We start from the raw sequence: 19,262 nt of genomic DNA, 5'->3' as shown, positions 1-19,262 counted from the left end.
TAGAAACCAGTGAATTGCTAAGCATGCACACTTTTAATCCCATCATTTGGGAGAAAGAGGCAGGAGGATCAGGAGTGCAAGGTTAACGTATGCTACATAGCAAATTTGTGACTAGCCTGATCTATATGAGACCTTGCAACATAAATGGTAGAGAGTTATATATCCAGGTTTGGTATAAACACACACCTTGTAATATCACTTACAGGGGAGGCTGAGGCAGGAGGATCCTAAGTTTGAGGCCAGCTTGGGTTATATACCATATCAAAAACCAAAGCAGAGAAACTGAAAGAAAGGACATTTTGTTTATTATATGTTGAACTTCCAGTTACAGGAAATTCGTTTGACTGGGTGAACCTGATTTGCTGGCTTTAGAGGTATACTATTAGGCTCTGCTGAGAAGAACAAGACTGCATCTGTGCTTAAAAGGTTTTCAACTAGTGTTGTCATTGTTTAGGTCTTGTTGAAGCTGCCATATTGACTTCGTGGGTACAGCTTCCCTGTCCTATATGGAAGACACAGTCTCAGCAAACATCCTGGTCTTTCTACCCACAATGTTCCCTGAGCCTTAGGTCGAAGGCCCACCTCTAGATGAAGAGCTCTAGGTGTTAGTGACTACAGAGAGAAGGAGAATAAGTCTTCCCAGGGATAAACCCTCTCATTGGTTATCCAGCACCAGATAGTCAGCCTCAAAACATGTACATATGAAAAACCCTACATAGACTCAGTTGGTCGTTTTTCATATAATATATAAAATTTATATTTATGCATACATGTAGCAATAATAATTAAAGGTAGAATAGTAAAAATTAAAAAAAAAACCCAGGAAAGTAGAAGGGGAGCTTGGAAGTGTAGAAGAAGAAATGGGTGGTAGTGGCGTGGTATGATAATAGAGGGTTGAAGATAATCAAATCATATATACATGTATGAAATGTCATCATGAAATCCATTATTTTGTACAATTAATAAATGTAATGAAAATGAAAAAAATCTGGTAGAAAAAAAAAATGCTGTCTAATTGCTATGGGCCGTCCGGAATCAAACCATATGTACTATACTCGATTGTCAGAATGGTCAGAGTTAGGCCTGTTCACTTAGAGACTTAAGCTATTGTGTTCTTTAACCCTTTGCCATAAAGCAGAAAAGGAAAGGGAATATTGATGGCTATATTAACACGGGTATTTCAAACCTCTCAAAGTTCTTCAGTAAAGAAAAATAAGCATTGATTTCTCAAGGGTTGTATTCTCTAAAGAGTTTGTTCTGAGCGTCTCCTAGCAACTGAAAAGCTGTAGTGTTTTCACTTTGAAGATGAGGAATCCAGGCCTGGTGGTACAGGCTGCAGTTCCAACTACTCAGGACCGTCAACTTAGTGATCCTTGTCTCAGAATAAGAGAAAGCAAAATGAAGAGCTATAGATCAAAGGTATAGTTCTTGCCTAACAAGAACTATACAAGGTTCTAGGTTCAGAACCCAGAAATACCAAAGAAAAAAATGGGACCGACAAATGAAGGCTCAGTGAGATGCTGCCACTGCCCCAGGTATGTTCTGCATCTAGTTCGTGTTGAAGCTGGCCTTCGATCTGGCCTGCTGAGTACCAACGCAGCTGCTTTTCTCTCTTCCTGGGCTGGGGATGGACGCGCTGTACTACTGACCTACCCTGTTTATACTCTAAATATCGTACTTTATTAGTGTCTCTTCCCCCTAAAAATTACAAACTTACCAAGTACAGGAAACATGGCAAAGGACCCGTGATTCTGAAAATTCAGTGGCATTTTTTAGGATGCTTTTGTTTTGTTTTGTTTTGACACAAGGTTTCCTTGTGTAGCCTTGGCTATCTTAAACTAGTTATGTAGGCCAGGCTGGCCTCAAACTCAGCGATGTGTCTGCCTAAGCCTCCTGAGTTTAAAGGTGTACATCACCACACCTGATTTAGGATGCTTTATTTTAACAAATGAAGATTTTAGAATTTAGAATACTTTCACAGTCAATAATTTCATGTGCTAAAATTAAGATTCTATAATGAAGCCATTTAGCTTATGGCTTGTGAAATGTAAATTCTTCAGATGTATGCAGATCTTTAAGGTTCACAAATATTTATTTCATGCATACTAATTATCTCACAAAACTGTGGCCGATAAGGTTGTGGCTAAAACTTGAAACTTGCTTTCATAATTGTGTCTGCTATTGCCCAGAGATGATTCAGGGCTGGCACTGTGTGACTGAATGAGATCAGGTAGACCGAAACAGCAGGAGCTCCAGCACCCATCCCTTCCAAGTAGAGCCCCTTTGCTTGGGTGCACTTCAGTATAAACTTAATAAGTCTTTTTATCTTGCCTTAAGTGAACCGAATAAATGTTCTGGGTTATATACATTAGAAATCTATGTAGGCTACCCAGTTCTTTGGGAAAGTTAGGGTGAGGACTTGCTTGAAGAAGGCTTGAAGAAATGTTGAAAATAGAAGTGAGTGACTATGGCATTATTGAGACCACAGGGGGAACAGGAAAAAGAAATAAGCATAAAATGGTAGAAGTTGGCGGAACCTATAGAAATAAAATCATCATACTATAAGGTTACAGTGGCAGTATAGAAGTAGGTTTGGGAAGAGAAGGAAAAAATACCCCAAGGTGGATCGGATTACGATGAGATTACTTAGATTAGGAATCATATTAGGGCTGTAGGATCTATTAAATTTTAAACAGAAACATTTTTCACCTTAGAAAAATAATTTTGCGTGTGAGTGTTGAAGAGGAGCTGGAGAATAAAGTGGATGTTAAGAAACTTGTTAGGATACTATTGCGATGATGTAGATGAGGTAATAGGTCTAAAGCAAGGTGATGACAGTGGGGTGGGTACAGTGTAGTTACTCAATGAGTGCTATATTTGTTCCCGAGGCTTGTGTTTATAAGTTCATTTCATCATGCCAGTACTTTGATAGTATTTATTTTGACATTTGCAGTGAAATATTTTTTGTCATTTTAATGTGCTTTTATTAAAGATATATCAAAGCTACCTCCTATTATTACAGTAAAATTATGGCCATAGATCTTTTTATCTATAATTTTTTATTTGTAATTTTCAATTTAATTTTTAATAATAATTCCATACAATGTATATTGGTTTTTTGAAATAGGGTTTCTCTGTGTAGCCTTGGCTGTCCTGGAACTCACTCTGTAGACCAGGCTGGCCTCGAACTCACAGAGATCTGCCTGCCTCTGCCTCCTGAGTGCTGGGATTAAAGGCCCACCATGCGCCACCACCGCCCGGCTTCCATACAATATATTGTGATCATGTTTTCTTCCTTCCCCCAATTCCCAGCTCCTCCCCACCTCCCTACCCACCCAGCTTTATGTTCTTTCTCTCTTTTGTTTTGTTTTCACATTTTTCCCCTTCTTTGTTTTGGTTTTCATTTTTGTGGGTTTTTTTTTATTAATTTTTTTTAAGATTTATTTATTTATTATGTATACAGCATGTATGACTACAGGCCAAAAGAGGGCACCAGATCCCATTACAAATGGTTGTGAGCCACCATGTGGTTGCTGGGAATTGAACTCAGGTCCTCTGGAAGAGCAGTCAGTGCTCTTAACCTCTGAGCCATCTCTCCAGCCCTTATTATTAATTCTTAAGACTGCAAAAATGATGTATCTTCTTTGCTCATGTTTTTAAATTTATTCATTTATTTTGAAAGAAGAAAGTAGAAAAAATGATAAATCTTCATTCCTTTCCTCAACAAGTGTTATCTAGTTATTAACTAGCATGCCTTTTTGTTATTTTTTCTTAAAAGTATTTACTTTGATTTAACTGATGTGATTATGTGTCTTTCTGTCTTATCACCTCCTTTTTATTGCATAATTCTTGTTCTTGTATTTCTCTTATTGTTTAATTGTACTTCTCAACTTTCTAATTAGATTTGATATCTTAGACTTAGATCACTTGACTGTAGTTTAGTTTCTTATTTTTATGGCTCTTTAAAGGCAAGAGCTACATTCTTCCATTGTTCTCTTCTCAACTGAGAAATGTAACACTGGGCACTTTGATGTGGTCTTTTCAAACAACTTTCTGGCAGCATGGCACCGAACTTGCATCATTCCTTAATGACATACTGTCATGGAAAAGTGTGGTTCCAGTTGCTTGAGTGCTTAGTCTCACTCTTAGTCGCTCAAGGTAGATTTCGGGAAAGAAGAGAATTGATTAGTTTTACCTTGTGTCTGGTTTTGTTTGGGTCTTTTTGTGCTGCTGAGGTAAACTCCGGGCTCTGCACATGCTCCCCACATGCTTTACTGCTAAGCCTCACAGCAGCCCTTTATATTGTGCCTTCGTTCCTTCTTGAATCTGCCGTGTTCGTCAGCTTCATTCACCACCATATCACGGTACTTATCCTTAAAATGGTACACAAGATTCTTAATTGTTGTTGCCAATGATAGATAATATTTTCTTCTAGTGAGTTAATTTTTGGGTCTTCTGAATTATATCTCCTAAATCTGTATATTCATCTCCTTTTGGTTCTTTTTCTTTTCTTTGCTTGTTTGTTTTTTGTTTTTTTGTTTTTTGTTTTTTGTTTTTTTTCGAGACAGGTTTTCTCGGTGTAGCTTTTGTGTCTTTCCTGGAACTCACTCTGTAGCCCAGGTTGGCCTCGAACTCACAGAGATCCTCCTGCCTCTGCCTCCTGAGTGCTGGGATTAAAGGCGTGCGCCACCACCACCTGGCTTCTTTTGGTTTTCTGATATATAGGGTCTTGCTGTATAGCTTAGACTCACCTTGAACGCACTATGTAGCTCAAGCTGTCCTAGAACACCTAGCAGTCCTCCTGCTTCAGCATCCTAAAGACTGGGATTACTGGTATGAATTCTAATCCCCAGTTCTTTTAGTTAGGGTTTCTGTTACATTGATAAACACTAAGATTAAAAGCAGCTTGAGGAGGAATAGGGTTTATTTGGATTACAGGTGTAGTAATACATCATCAGGGGAAGTCGAGGCAGAAACTGAAACAGAGACCATAGAGAAGTCTTGTTTACTAGCTTGCTCCCCCTGATCTTCTCAGTTTTCTTTCTTACATACCCCTGGACCACTTGCCGAGGAATGTTGCTACCCACAGTGGGCTGGCCCTCCCATACCAATCATCAATCAAGGAAATGCCCTATAGTCTTGTCTGCAGGCAGTGTAATAGAGGCATTTTCTCTATTAAGGTTTCTTGTCCCAGATAACTTCAGCTTGAGTCAAGTTGACAAAATACCAACTGAGATACTAGCTTCAGTCCATCCTTTGATAATGTTCTTCAGTCATTGTAAGCCTTCACCAAACTTACAAATTGGCCAAAACAGGCTCTCAGTGATAATAGAATTGGTTAAATATTTAACATTTATGTAAATTTTCTGAGGGAAAATGCTTTTTCTGGCAATAAGCTTATAGATTGCATTGATTTCAGTGATAAAATCTTAGCCAGGGCCACATTTCATAATACGCCTAAGTAGGTGTTTTGTTCCTCTTAAGTACAGTGTACACAGCCTAAGTTCCGTACCCTTTATTAAGAAAACAAAAGCCAGTAGAACTGGCATAGAAGCGTTTCTGCACTTTTCTTTTTCAGCACTGTACCACTTATGTCTCTTTAAATGTGGACTGCATGTTGGTAATTACAGGGAAGACAAAATGGGGATTTTAGCTAAAGTACCCTAAGTGAGGCTTTAGGTTGGCTTTCTCCACCCTGATCTTGTGTACAATTTTCCCTCCTACTCTTTAGTCCTTTATTCAGGCTTTAATACCTCAAAGCATAGTTTACTGAACAGAGATGTTATTGTACAGTTTTATTAGCCAGCACATGATAAAATAAGGTTTTGCCTTTGTCATTCTTAACATTAGAGTAGAATATTCTCCATTAAAATAAATTGATGTGAAGCATGGAATAACTAATCAGCTTATTTCAGGAACTTTCTCTGAGCTTGCATACATTTACTTTTGAAACATAAGAACCACATGGTGGTACATGAGCCCAGTTTTTGCTGGTTTCTAAGAAGCCAAGTTTCTAATTGAAATAGAAAGTTTAATGCCATTGTTGTTTACTTCTCTGCCTCTTTTATTACTCTTTTGTAAAAGATTTATTTATTATGTATAGTGTTTTGCCTGCATGTATGTCTGCAAACCAGAAGAGGGTACTAGATATCATTACAGATGGTTGAGAGCTACCATGTGGTTGCTAGGAATTGAACTCAGGACTTCTGGATCTGGAAGAGCAGCCAGTGCTCTTAACCTCTGAGCCAGCTCTCCAGCTCTCTTTTGTTACAAGTTTAGTCTTTTTTGTTTAATAAAACAAAGTCTTATATTATTCACACATACATGTTAACTGGTACAAAAACACTTATTATTTATCTGAGTAAGAATAAAATACCAGAAAATACAACAAGCTTAAGAGGAATTATTTTAGTTCTACCATTACTTTATAGGTTATTAAAGTCTCTTATTTGGTGTTTGTTGGGATAATTGATGCCAGGGAGAAGGAACAACTGGTTTAGGTCTTGTCTCTATTCCAGGTCATCTGCTAAACACCCTTTTGGAGGTAAATCTTGTTTTTTCCTTTAACTTCTAAAATGTATTTATTGGTGGGGGCTGGCCTGATCCCACAGTATAACAGTAAGCATGTAGACATCTTACAGGAGTCGGTGCTCTCCTTTCATTATGTGAATTGAATGTCAGGTACCTTTACTGACTGAGCCATCTCACTAGCCCCTGTGCTTGTTTTGAGACATAGAGTCTCACTCTACACTTGAGGCTGGCATGGAAGTTCCTATGTAGCCGAGGCTGGCCTAAATCCATAGCATTCCTCCTATCTTAGCTTCTGTAGTGCTAAGATGGCAGAAATGCATGGTCACACCTAACTCTTAGGGAGTAGTCTTCAGCAAGCCACATAAGCTTCGTGAGGAAATGACAGATACCCCCCCCCCCCACACACACACACACACAGACACACTCACTCACTCACTCACTCACTCACTCACTCACATACATGTGGTAACTGCACCAATGTTCTCTCCTAGTTTTTATTCCATAGTTAAGATGTTGTCATTTTGCTAAGTTTATTTCTCTGAAAGCAATATAGACTTTTTGTTTTGTTTTGTTTTTCGAGACAGGGTTTCTCTGTGGCTTTGTAGCTTGTCCTGGAACTTACTATGTAGACCAGGCTGGCCTTGAACTCACAGAGATCTGCCTGCCTGTACCTCCTGATTGCTGGTATTAAAGGCATGTGCTACCACCTCTTGGCTAGACTTGAATTCTTGAAAAAAAAAGCACCACATAAGGTCTTTATCATTATAAGATCAAAGTTGACATGAATGAAAACATTTAGGCTCCAAAGGAAATAATCTTAGCTACACTGTAGAAGAAACATGTATTGGAGGCTTGAGTTTCCTTAGAGATGAATTGTATCAGTTGGCATAACATTAATTACTAAATACTGATAATTTCTTCCAATGAAGTGAGCATGCACTTGCCAAATACCCTTTCTAACAGCTAATGATTTTCTTCCCCACTTTTTTAGATAATATAGGAGAAGAATTATCTTTTAGCTACCTGATGCTTCTGTAGTATTTGTTTCAGTTTATAATATTTTACTTAATAGAGAATCTCAGTTTTCAGTTACCTCTGTAGTAATATTTTAAAGTAAAAGAGTACTGGTATCCTCCTACAAGCCACACAAAATATACTTGCTATTAGTGATTTATAGTGCTGCTTTGTGTCTTTTTTCCCTTTTCTTTCTCCCTTTTTTTAAACACAAGAAAAACTAGTAAGATGCCAAGGCCACCACGTCTTTATGTTATAGAGACCATGGTGCCAGTGATACCTCCAGATAACATATTCCCAAACTTTGGCAAGCTACACTGCCTTAGAAATTATTGCCATTGGGAATTACATCATTTATAATATATCCTTGCTGGCCAGGGTGTTTTGCAAGATTCCATTGGGGAAGGATTAAGTTGGACTTCTAAAATTGTTTCCTTATGGAGAGTTTGATCCACTACAAATATTTACTACTTGCTAAGCCTAGTGATGCATGCTTGTGATCCCAACTGCTTGAGAGGCTGAGGCAGGATGATCACAAGTTCAAGGCCCATGCTGATTCATTTCTGTATTGTGGGCTTTAACATGGGTGTAATAGTACATGCTTTATAGAGATATGAACATTGAGTGTTCCATGTGAAGTTCTTAGGATAGTGCTGCTATACAGATGTACGTTCTGTTCACCTTAAAAAAATTCTACAGTGGGCTGACTTGGGTTCTCATCTCAGGTTTAGAACACTATACTATTTTGATATGCTAAAATACATCCAACGGACTAAGTGTACTGACCCACTCTTTTAGAGATCAAGCTATCCCAATATTCTGTTTAACAGTCTAGTGTCTTAGCTTCCTTACTGCAAAGTATAGAATGGGAACTTGCTATGTAGACAAGGTTGGTCTTTAGCCCACAGAGACCTGCCTATCCCAGCCTTCCAAGTGCTAGGTTAAAGACGTGCATGAAGGCACCTGGCTTATGGAAATTTTCAAGCCAGAAAAAAATATAATATCCACAAAGCAATCATGTAGTTTTGCCAATTGTTAGTATTTTTGCTAAATTGACCTCACCTATTTTAGTGAAAATTTTTGCATCACAGGCATTGTGTTGTTTGATTTATAAGGATTTTTTGTTGTTGTTGTTGTTGTTGTTGTTTTCAAAACAGGGTTTCTCTGTGTAGGTTTGGAGCCTGTAGATCAGGCTGGCCTGAAACTCACGGAGATCCACCTGCCTCTGCCTCCCAAGTGCTGGGATTAAAGGTGTGTGGCCGCCACCGCCATCGCTGCTGCCGCTGCCACCAGGCTGATTTGTAAAGATTTAAAGTGTGTGTGTGTGTGTGTGTGTGTGTGTGTGTGTGTGTGTGTGTGTGTACTCAGATTTGTGTTTTGTTTTTTTCCGCCAGAGCTGAGGACCGAACCCAGGGCCTTGCACTTGCTAGGCAAGCGCTCTACCACTGAGCTAAATACCCAACCCAGGACTCAGTTTCTAAAATGCTTCCCCAACAAGTATAAGGACCTGAGTTCAGATCTACAGCACCCATGCAAAAGCTAGGCATGGCCATGTGTATCCTTAACCCCAGTGCTGGGAGAAGGGTGGAGATAGGGGGTCGCTGGAGCTCATTGGTTATCCAGTCTAGTCAGACCAATGAACTCAAGTTCAGTGAGAGATCTGGTCTTCAGAAATATGGTGGAAAGCAATCAGAAAGACACTTGACATCAACTGCTGGGCATAGATGACTTAAACACTCATCTCTAAAGTACTAAAACATTAATACCCATACTATAAAATGAATAACTTCTTAATTCCCTAACATTATCCAATATCTAATGATTTATTTATATGTAGCCAGTTGCCTCAGAATGTTTTGTAACTACTTTGTTAATATCGAGATACACTCAAGTCGCACATACTACATTTGGCTATAGAGACTTTTGCTATACCTTTCTTTAAAGTCTCTTTAATTATGTGTGGTCTCCTCTGCCCATTCTTTGTTTGTTTATTTCCTGGGGTGGGGTGCGAGAGAAAGAGAAGAGGGAGATCTCATATATATTCCACAGAGTGGAACGTAGGCATTAAACCTGAAAGCTTGAGTGTATTTGTGGCAGATACTCTTAGCAAGAATATTTTATGGAGTGTTTGGGCTGTAGCTCAGTGGTAGAGTGCTCGCTCAGCATGTGCAAGGCCCTAGGTTCCATCCCCAGTGCTGAAAATTAAAAGGAGAAAGTTTGTGGGTTATATAAAAAGAGATGGTATCCCTCCCATCCCCCCAAAAAGAAACAGAATGAGACAAATGAAAGTTTGAGGATAAAGGATTAATATCTCTGAAGTACTTCTAGGGACCTTTAGTGGATTATTTTGGGCTAGGGGTATAACTCTGTGGTGGTGTGTGCATTTAGCATGAATGACACTCTGGGTTGAATCTTAGCACTCAAAGATCAGTTAATAAAAATACATTATGTCTCTGAGTCCTAATGTGACTGTATGTGGTGTTATCTTTTTGTGGTATGGGCAAAGTTAGCATTCAGAAAGAGATGTTGCAAAACAGGTCCTTGATCTCTACATAAACATGTGCATTGTTAACATATCATTTTTTCCATTCCTCAGTCTCTGGCAAAATGGGAGCATTACTGACAGATAAAATTCTCTGTGTAGTTCTAGAATTTTTGATACTCTTATATATAAATTGCTTAGATTTTATCATTTTTTATTTTAAATAATGAAAGTGTCTATTAATCATCAGCTAGATTTTTTTTTTCCAAACGATTTAATTTTAGAGGTAGGTAGGTGTGTGTGTGTGGTGTCCATGGAAGCCAGAGGCTCTTATCCCCTGGAGCTGGAGTTCCAGGTTGTTGTGAACTACCTGATGTGGATTCCGGGTTCTCTGGAAGAGCAATATGCTCTTAGCCACTGAGCCACATCAGTAGCCCCCAGCTAAATTTCTTAATTTTTTAAAAAATTTCTTAATTTTTAAAATCAAAATTATCCATGTATATCCATACATATTCTTGAGACGGGTTTGATTATTCTTTCTTTAGCTTTCTATGTGTGTGATTTTCTTGGAAATGGTGTTAGAAAAACTGATCATACCAGTGGAGTTTTCCTAATAGCTTACCAACAGGACAAACTGCTTCGGTGAAGAGTTCTTTCTGATATTACTGATGGACGAGACATGATCCTGTCTGAGACCATTGCATATATCAACAATAAAGTCATCGGTAAAGTGGGCCCCGTGTCAATCTTCATATGTGGTGTTGTCAGTAGTAATGTTGTAAAGTGGATACTGGCTGGGCTCACTTTATACACTTCAAAACTGAGACTTAAGAGAAGTAATGTGCTCAGACGTAGAGCTAGTAAGAGGTAGAAACTAGAATTGAGATGCACTTATGACCTTAGATCTACACTGTCTAGTACAAGAGCCACAGGCTACAGACGACTATTTATTCATAGTAAAATTGAAAACTTCAGTTCTTGGCCAGGTGATGGCAGAGGCAGGCGGATCTCTGAGTTTGAGATCAGACTGGTCTACAGAGTGAGTTCCAGGACAGCCAGGGCTACACAGAGAAACCCTATGTCAAAAAAACAAAAACAAAACAAACAAGCAAAAATTTTAGTTCTTCAGAACTACTACTGTGGTTTGCGTTTATGTGATCATGTATATGTTTCATTTAAATTCTGTCTTAACTTCCATCTGAAATTCAGAAACTAACACAGGTTTTCTTTTATAAAATAAGTTGACTACATAATTTTATGTTGGTATTAGTATTTTGAGCAGTTTAGCTGTGGGGTCGTAGTCTCTTAAAGAGAAAAGCCTGTGAAGCATTTTGCTTTTACATTCCTGGGAGTTGGGGACACAACTGACAAGTTGTCCGCTCCTAAGGGTCAACCCTTCATTGATAGACGGATTTCAATAGCACAGTTTCTGTGTGCCATGGGAGTTGTTACTGTTGGCTAATTCAAATCTGGGGCTTCTAACACATTAGAGGAAGAAGAGTGGCAGACCTGAAGCTGTGTGCTCCTTTCAGGGAATTACTAGATTCGGCTATTAGATTGCATAGGTACGCTTTTGTATTACATTTATTATTTTGGACCCTTAAAAGAACAGACATTGCAGAAGAGATTGATTTGCTCACTGTAAGAATTACTGGATGACCTTATTCATAGCTTTTAAATGTTTATATCCTTTTTATCATTTACTTGTCTTCTGATGTTTTCATTCCTATTCTGTATGTGTTATAACACACCTATTTTGGCTTAGAGAGTGCTAATGTTTGCAGAAACACAGAACTTGGTCATGTGAACTACAGATGTGTGAGATGAAAACTGATTTCCAATTTAGGTCCTGCTTGGAAAACTCTAGTCTCTAGAGCAACTGTGGTCATATGAAATCTACAGTGATAGTCTCCATCTCATAGTGGCATGTAGCACATACAATTAATCATTGTAACCCAATAACCAATTTTTGAAATGTAAATACTAAGTATAGTGTCTAGCTCTTCAAATGTGAAAGAGAAGCCCCTTCCTTTTAAACATGGTTTCTGCTTTCTGCTAATGTTTGCTTGGCAGATGTACCTTTTCTTTCGCTGCAAGTGACCAGTCTGTGGCTGTCACTAACTCAGACCAGTACTCTGTGCCTAACGTTCTTTAGCAAAGGTTAGGTGCTCCAGACACACAGGTGGACTATGACAGTCATCCAGCAAGCTCTCCAGTTACTTACTGCACACACTACAGTCTGGCTTCCAATGTGAAAGTAAAAGCTTTGGGACCATGGTTATTAAATTTCTTCACTAAAATGCTAGACTTCTTAAAGTAATAAAAGAGACTTTTTCATTGCCTTTTGAGTGGGTCATATGGCAGTTAAGTATTCTAGTGACCTTTTATTTCCAGATATTATAAAACTCAAATTCAAAGTGATAGTAAGCAAAATATTTTTGAAATGTGCCAAACCTCCTACCCTATCCCCAGGCTAAGCCTTGATTATTTTTTAACAATTTTATTTTCAAGGTTGGATTTCAGAATTAATTAGAGGGGAATTTTTGTCAGCTTGCCAAATACTTTAAACTTCTAAATAAATTAACTTAAACTTTTAATTTATCATTAATTTTGTTTTACTAATTGAACTAGTCATCTTTCAACCTTAAAATGTAGGTGGTTAGCTGAAATACAGACCATGCTGTTTTCAGCTTGTAGGCTTTAAAAAAAAAAAACTTTTTAAGCAAAAATAAAGTTTAAACAAAGAAAAGTAAAGGTACACATTTGGATGTAATTTAAACCTCATTTTGATGACTGTTGGCTTGGTGATTATAGATTCTGTTCCAGTATTGTTTTCAATAATAGTGTTACTATAGCAACAAATATAAATGCTGCTTTAAAGGGGAAAACAAAAACCTTTCCACTGATTGTATCTTACATGGGATGAGAACTGTAAATTTCATAGTTTATTCTGGATTTGCAAAACTGTTTTTCTTGCAGAAGTAATCTGAGGATCCTGTTCCAAATACTTTTTGGCCCTCTTGATCTCATCCTTCATTTCTTATACTGATTGAATGCAGCAATTAATTTAAAAGCCAAAGATGTGGGAATGGTGTCTGCTTTCGTGCTTCTGAACTGTATTAGTTTCTTTTTTTTAAGACAATGGCTTAATTTGTGTGCATTGTCTTTTTATTTGTAAAATAGAGAGAGTAGGGGTGGCATTTGCATGAATTTGTGTGAGTGAATGTTCATCTGACCAGAGGTGACACTTTCCATCTTGATTTTTTTTTTTTTTTTTGAGATAGGGTCTCTTGCTGAATCTTGGGCTAATATATTTGACTAAACTAGCTGGCCAGTGAGCCTCAGAATTCCTCCTCTCTCTTTGTCCTCAGCCCTGGGTTTACAGACATGTACGGCCATGTCCAGCTTTTTATATATGTTCTGGAGATCCAAACTTAGACCCTTGTGCTTGCAAAGCAAGTTCTTTACCAACTGAGCCATCTACCTAGAATCTTAAAATGCTGATTGTGGCACATATAGTTGTTTAAGGGCTTGAGTGTAATCAATATTTGAGGAAATTATTAAAATATACACACTAACTAATTTCATTGCGGGTGTCATAATAATCAACAGGAAAAAATTTTAATGTCTTAAAAAATACTTTACTTAAGGGAATGAATAGTTGATGAAGTTTTTGTGCAGTTTTCAACCTTCCTAATTCTATGACCCTTTAACACAGTTTCTCATGTTGTGGTGACCCCTAGCCATAAAATTATTTTCATTGCTACTTCATAACTGCAATTTTACTGCTGTTATGAATCATAATGCAAATATTTTTGGAGATAGAGGTTTGTCAGAGGGTTGCAACCCACAGGCTGAGAACCACTGATAAAATAATGTAAGCTCTGTACACTCTTCAAAAATGATGGTTTGTATTTGTTGTAAGATGATGTCCATGCAAAAATAGCAACAGAGAAAAGTATGTTTCAACTAAGTATAATACATTACTATTTTTATGCAATGCTGCATGTATAAATATGTGGAGGAATACATAACATGTTACTGATAGCTGCCCCCAGTTGTATAGTTTGCTATCAGTATTACTTTCATTAATTTATTTGAACAGAGACTATCACATTCATTAGAAACAATATAAAGAGTTTCTGTTTTGTTTTGGGGGCTTGGTTTGATAGAATGAGGAAGGTATTATGTTAGTAAGGCTCCAAAATTTATTAATGGTAGAAATCAAAGTAATATGAACTTTTCCCATGACTTACTAGTATTTCAGTTGGCTATGAATCAAAGAGAACATTATTGCCTGGGCAGAGGCTGAATTGTCACTATTACCTGCCCTTAATTAGGTGATCATGTTTCAAGTTTCCGCCTCAAGTTTCCACTGAGGTGGAAAGATGACTCAGCAGTTGAACACTGGCTTTTCTTCCAAGGGACCTGGGTTCCCAGCACCCACACATCTTGGTTCACAACCAGCTATAACTCTAGTTCCAGTTAATCCAGGTCCTCTTGTGGCCTCTGTGGTACTAACACATGCATGATGCACACGCATGCCTACAGGCAAAATACCCATATACATAAAGTAAAAATAAATAAATCTTTAAAAATTCTACTTGTTAGGAAAAGAAAGCTCAAAAAAGTTACAAGTGTTAAAAGTAAAGAAAAATGAAAGGCCTCATTATGTTTCTCCCTTGCCCAGAGTCCTTCAAGTGATTGTGTTTGTTTGTTTGTTTTATCTAAAAAAGTAGATCTAGGAAATGGAGGAGCCATGCCTCCTGAAAGTAAGCATTCTCTGCAGTGTGATACAAGAATAATTTCTGGATAAGAGTTGGGAAATCCACTTGCTAGTCCCAGCTAGTTCCCTGTATAATTGGAAAAGTCACTTGCCTGGCCCTCAATTTCTCCTAATTTCAAGTCAGTAAGTTTGGGTTTTGAAATTATAGGATGCAAAGGACTAGCCTGATAAAACTGGCTGATGTCTCAGGCATTTTTACTGTGTATGTACACGTTATTTCTGGAAAGGCTTCTCCTTCACACTAAACAAGTAATGTCTGATTTGGGTTATAATTGAGAAATAGATGCTACCCAATTGACATGGTGTTTATTATTTTAAAAGTTGGGTGTTTTTATTTATTCTGCTCTTCTTGTAACATCTTGTTATACCTGTGAGCAAGTAGTATTTAGTCCATATTTAACTTCTGTTCAAAGCCAGATTTATCAGTGGTATAGCCCAAAATCCAGTGGTGTAGAGTTCTCTTGGTCCCTATATTAGGTAGCTTTGTCAGAGAAGTGCACTGATAGCTATTGTGGTTACAGTTATCACCTACTGCCAGGCAGAAGTAAAATAGGTACTATCCATAGAGCCTTGTAAGAGAACAGCTATTCTAGTTCTGTTTGACATGTTCACCTGTAAAAATAATTAGAAACCGGGGAGACAGGAGGATATATATCTAGCTATATATCCACTGCCAACCTCGCTCTAGGTTTAGTTGGAGACCTTGTCTCAAGGGAACAAGGTTAAGAGTGATAACAACAGGACACTGGATGTCCTCCTCTGGCCTTTGCCTGCATGCATGGAAGCATGCACATATACTATGCACACACATACAGGGACACACACATCCCAACCATGCACATAAACTATGCACACACACATACAGGTACACACACATTCCAACCATGCACATGTACATACACTTACTCACAAGCACATCATATCCCAGCCACACACATACACACATCTCAACCATATATATGCACATCCACTCACTCACACACCAAAAAATAAAAGTAAAGAAAATTATTTTTAACCCCCCCCCAAAAAAAAACCCATTTCCTTTTGTTGTAGTTGAAGATGCAACCACAACCCAGGACAGAAAAATCCCACTTTGTGATACTTGGCGGGAAATAATGACCATCTCTTGTTATGAAACTGACAGGCCTTGGGTCTTATTTTCACAGCCTCCCTTCCAGCTAGAGTCAGGTGCCGATGGCATACAATTGCCCTAGGTTTTGAATCCTAATCCAATGCAGTTTTCTGTTACCAGGCCTTCCCATTTAGGCCTGCTATTCATTGTGTTGCATGAATGTACCACATTTGCCCAGATCTCAGAGAGATGCTATCAATGAACGACAAGTGGAAAGAGCATCAGTAGAAACCAGAGTCCATGTGGCCAATGGTGGCAGGAAGCTGGTAGAGGCACCAGCATAACAGTGCCCATGCAAGACACAGTCCCTGATGCCATCAGATGCCTGAAGCCACAGACAGCACCGACCCATGAGTTTACGTGTTTCTCCTATACATGCATATAAAATAAAGTCTTGATTTATAAAATAAAACAAAAATACTAGAAACCAGATGTGGTGATTGGGAACTGTAATCCTGATACCCAAGAGGCTGCAGTAGGAAGATCAGGAGTTTAAGGCCAGTTCATGATACGTTAGCAAAACTCTCTCAAAAAACTCTGAATATAGTGGTTCATGTCAGTAATCCCAGCACTTGTGAAGTAGAGGCAAGATTAGGAGCTCAAAGCCAGTCTGAGACCCCATCTCAGGAAAACAAAACAAAATACATAAATTAAAAACTGAGTATTACCTGGTTTGTTTGTTTCTGTTGTGCTTGGGGTAGTCATGGGAGTCATGTTAACTTTTCGTAGATGCTTTCATAAACCAGGCGCATCTCTCTGCCTGGTAGTCCTAGTAACTGCTGTGAAGTTAGAGCAAATGATGGTAAATCCATTTAATGGGCCACAGGCCAGCAACCACGATTTGGATGGAAGATTTCAACACCAGACACTACCTTTCAGAGCACCTCTGGGGTCTACCAGGAAATTTCCTTGAAATCCTTTCTTTGTATGTTCTTTGAAAAGCTTGCTCATTTCAGCAAAGGAGGTAGCACATTCTGCATGTCAAAATGAATTATGAAGTCCTAGTTATAGCTTTATCTTTAAAAAGATAATCAGTTCCTTTTCCTTCTTGAAAGGAAGTAACTATTTCAAGTGTTTGCTTCAGTAGCGAAATAAAAGGTTGTTTATATGAGATTAAATAACACATTATATGGAATTAGTGTCAACATTTGCTATTGTACAGGGAAAGACTTAGGGATTCATGATTTGAATCTTTCATCTTGAGTTGCTTAACAGACATTTGACTTCCTCCCTTTCTTGGATCATATTTCTAACTATGGCTAAATATGTGGAGGCATTTTTTTGCAAGTGTAGCATTTGTCTATGCTTCAACTTATGCATGAGTTAAGTACTGCTAGATGCAGGTTACCTCCTTCTCTGTGCACGGACCTCACCCTCGTTCATTTGATCAGTAATTTGTTCTACACTTAAATTCATAGTTTAGAAAGTAGAGCCAAGGAGCACTTGTTAACAACTTTGCAAAATCATTTTGTAAATGAATTAACTTTTTCTTTTATATCCATATTTTCATGTATGATTTTTTTTAACAACTTGTGGATATTTTCAAGTTTGTTTGCTTATTGCAATAGGCTTTCTTTCTTTTTCTCCTACCAATACTGGGATTATAGGCATGTACCACATTTAGGTTTGGTAGGGTTTTTGACGCAGGGTCTTGCACTGAATTGCACAGGTTGGCCTTGAACTTTGATCCTTCTGCCTCAGGCTAAATTGTGGCTGGGAGCTGGGTAGTGCTGACACTAGCCTTTCATCCCAGGAGAACTCAATTTTGTAGACCAGGCTAGCCTCGAACTCATAGAGATCCACATGCCTTAGCCTTCCAAGTGCTGGGATTAAAGGTGTGTGCCACCACTTCCCTGCAAGCCTTCAGTTTTTAATGTTCAAAGACAGACTTAAGGCTAGAGAGGTGGCTTGGCAGGTAAGAACATATACTACCCTGCAAAGGAGCTTCATTCCATCACATATGTCCACAGCTCACAACTGCCTGTAACTCCAGCTTCAGGGAAATCTAATGCCACTAGCCTTCAAGGGCACTGTACTCAACACACACACACACACACACACACAAATAAAAATAAATAATGAAGGCAGTCTTAGGGCTGGCAAGAATGACTTGGTAGGTAAAGTTGCTTGCTGCTATGGTGCATGTTGTAGCATACATGTACACATACACACACATACAAATAATAATACTAATAATAAGCTCAGGATACCATTTTTTAAAGACAATGTTATAATTAATTGGTGATGTGTATTAGTTTAAATTTGTAGGTAGCCAGATAGGGTGGTACATACCTGTAATCCTAGCACTTTGTAGTTGGAGGCAGAAAGATCAAGAGTTCAAGGTCATCCTTTGCTACATAGCAAGTTCAGATCAGCTGTCTCTTTAAAAAACTCTAAATATGCTAAGTTATGAATGAAATTCTGATGTGAGGTCTGTTTTCTCCGTGATTTATAGAATATGTTGGAAATGTGCAAAGCAGTCAAATATTTACTCTTAACGGTTTAGAACTATGAAGATAGGATCCAGAGAGGGAAAATAATTATGATTTCACCCCTCAAAACAGGATACCATACTTGCAGAACTTCTTCAGATACATAAAGAACACATTGTAGGATATCATGAACATGACTCGCTTTTGGACCACAAAGAAGAAGAAGAGTTGACTGAAGAAGAAAGAAAAGCAGCTTGGGCCGAATATGAAGCAGAAAAGAAGGTATTGCATTCAGAGAGCTTCTTCTGTGGGGCTGCTTGGGGAAAAGGAGAAGCTTAATTAGAGTGACTGTGATTGGAGTCCATTGTCTGCATGTATGCCATAGTGAACTTTGTTGTTGTTTTGTAGCATAAAGATCTGCAAATAAATGAATTCTTTTGGAACTAGGTGCAGTGCCTATGGTCCTAGATACTTGAAAGGCTGAGACAGGGAGATTATTTGATCTCAACAATTAAAGACTGAGCAACAAATTAGAAACAAACCAAACTTTTTAAGTTAGTCATTGGACAGAGCAATGAAGAAGAAAGCGTCATATTTGAAGGAAGACACATTAATGTAGTTGGTCCTCAGGCATAGGCTCCCTAGTTAGGAGTCTCAGTTTATGGAGTTTGGCTATGATCAGTAGTAAGGTAGGGAGAAGAAAGCAGTTTATACTTTAAAAAGCCAGCAGCACTCCATTTCTGCTTTAGCCCTTGCTGAATTAAGAGCTGCACATTTAATGTCAATCTCCAGCAGTAACTTTATATAAGTTTGTTTTAAACGGCAGCACACTTGAACATGGAAATCTTATTCTAATACCTGAATCCTTTTCAAACTCCTGATTGT

General features: G+C 38.2%; 1 protein-coding gene across 7 annotated transcripts in view; it reads left to right on the top strand.

Annotated features, from left to right (window-relative positions):
• Atrx (ATRX chromatin remodeler) overlaps positions 1 to 19,262 on the top strand; it is a 175,640-nt gene that overhangs the window by 150,552 nt on the left and 5,826 nt on the right. For all 7 annotated transcript variants that reach the window (XM_028886387.2, XM_028886382.2, XM_028886381.2 and 4 more), the window contains one exon: positions 18,510 to 18,659. In XM_028886387.2, the coding sequence (XP_028742220.1) occupies positions 18,510 to 18,659 (150 nt within the window). The remainder of the gene's footprint in view (positions 1 to 18,509; positions 18,660 to 19,262) is intronic.

This window comes from Peromyscus leucopus, chromosome X (assembly GCF_004664715.2).
Source record: "Peromyscus leucopus breed LL Stock chromosome X, UCI_PerLeu_2.1, whole genome shotgun sequence".
Taxonomy (NCBI): domain Eukaryota; kingdom Metazoa; phylum Chordata; class Mammalia; order Rodentia; family Cricetidae; genus Peromyscus; species Peromyscus leucopus.
This window is presented reverse-complemented; position numbering and strand designations above follow the sequence as displayed.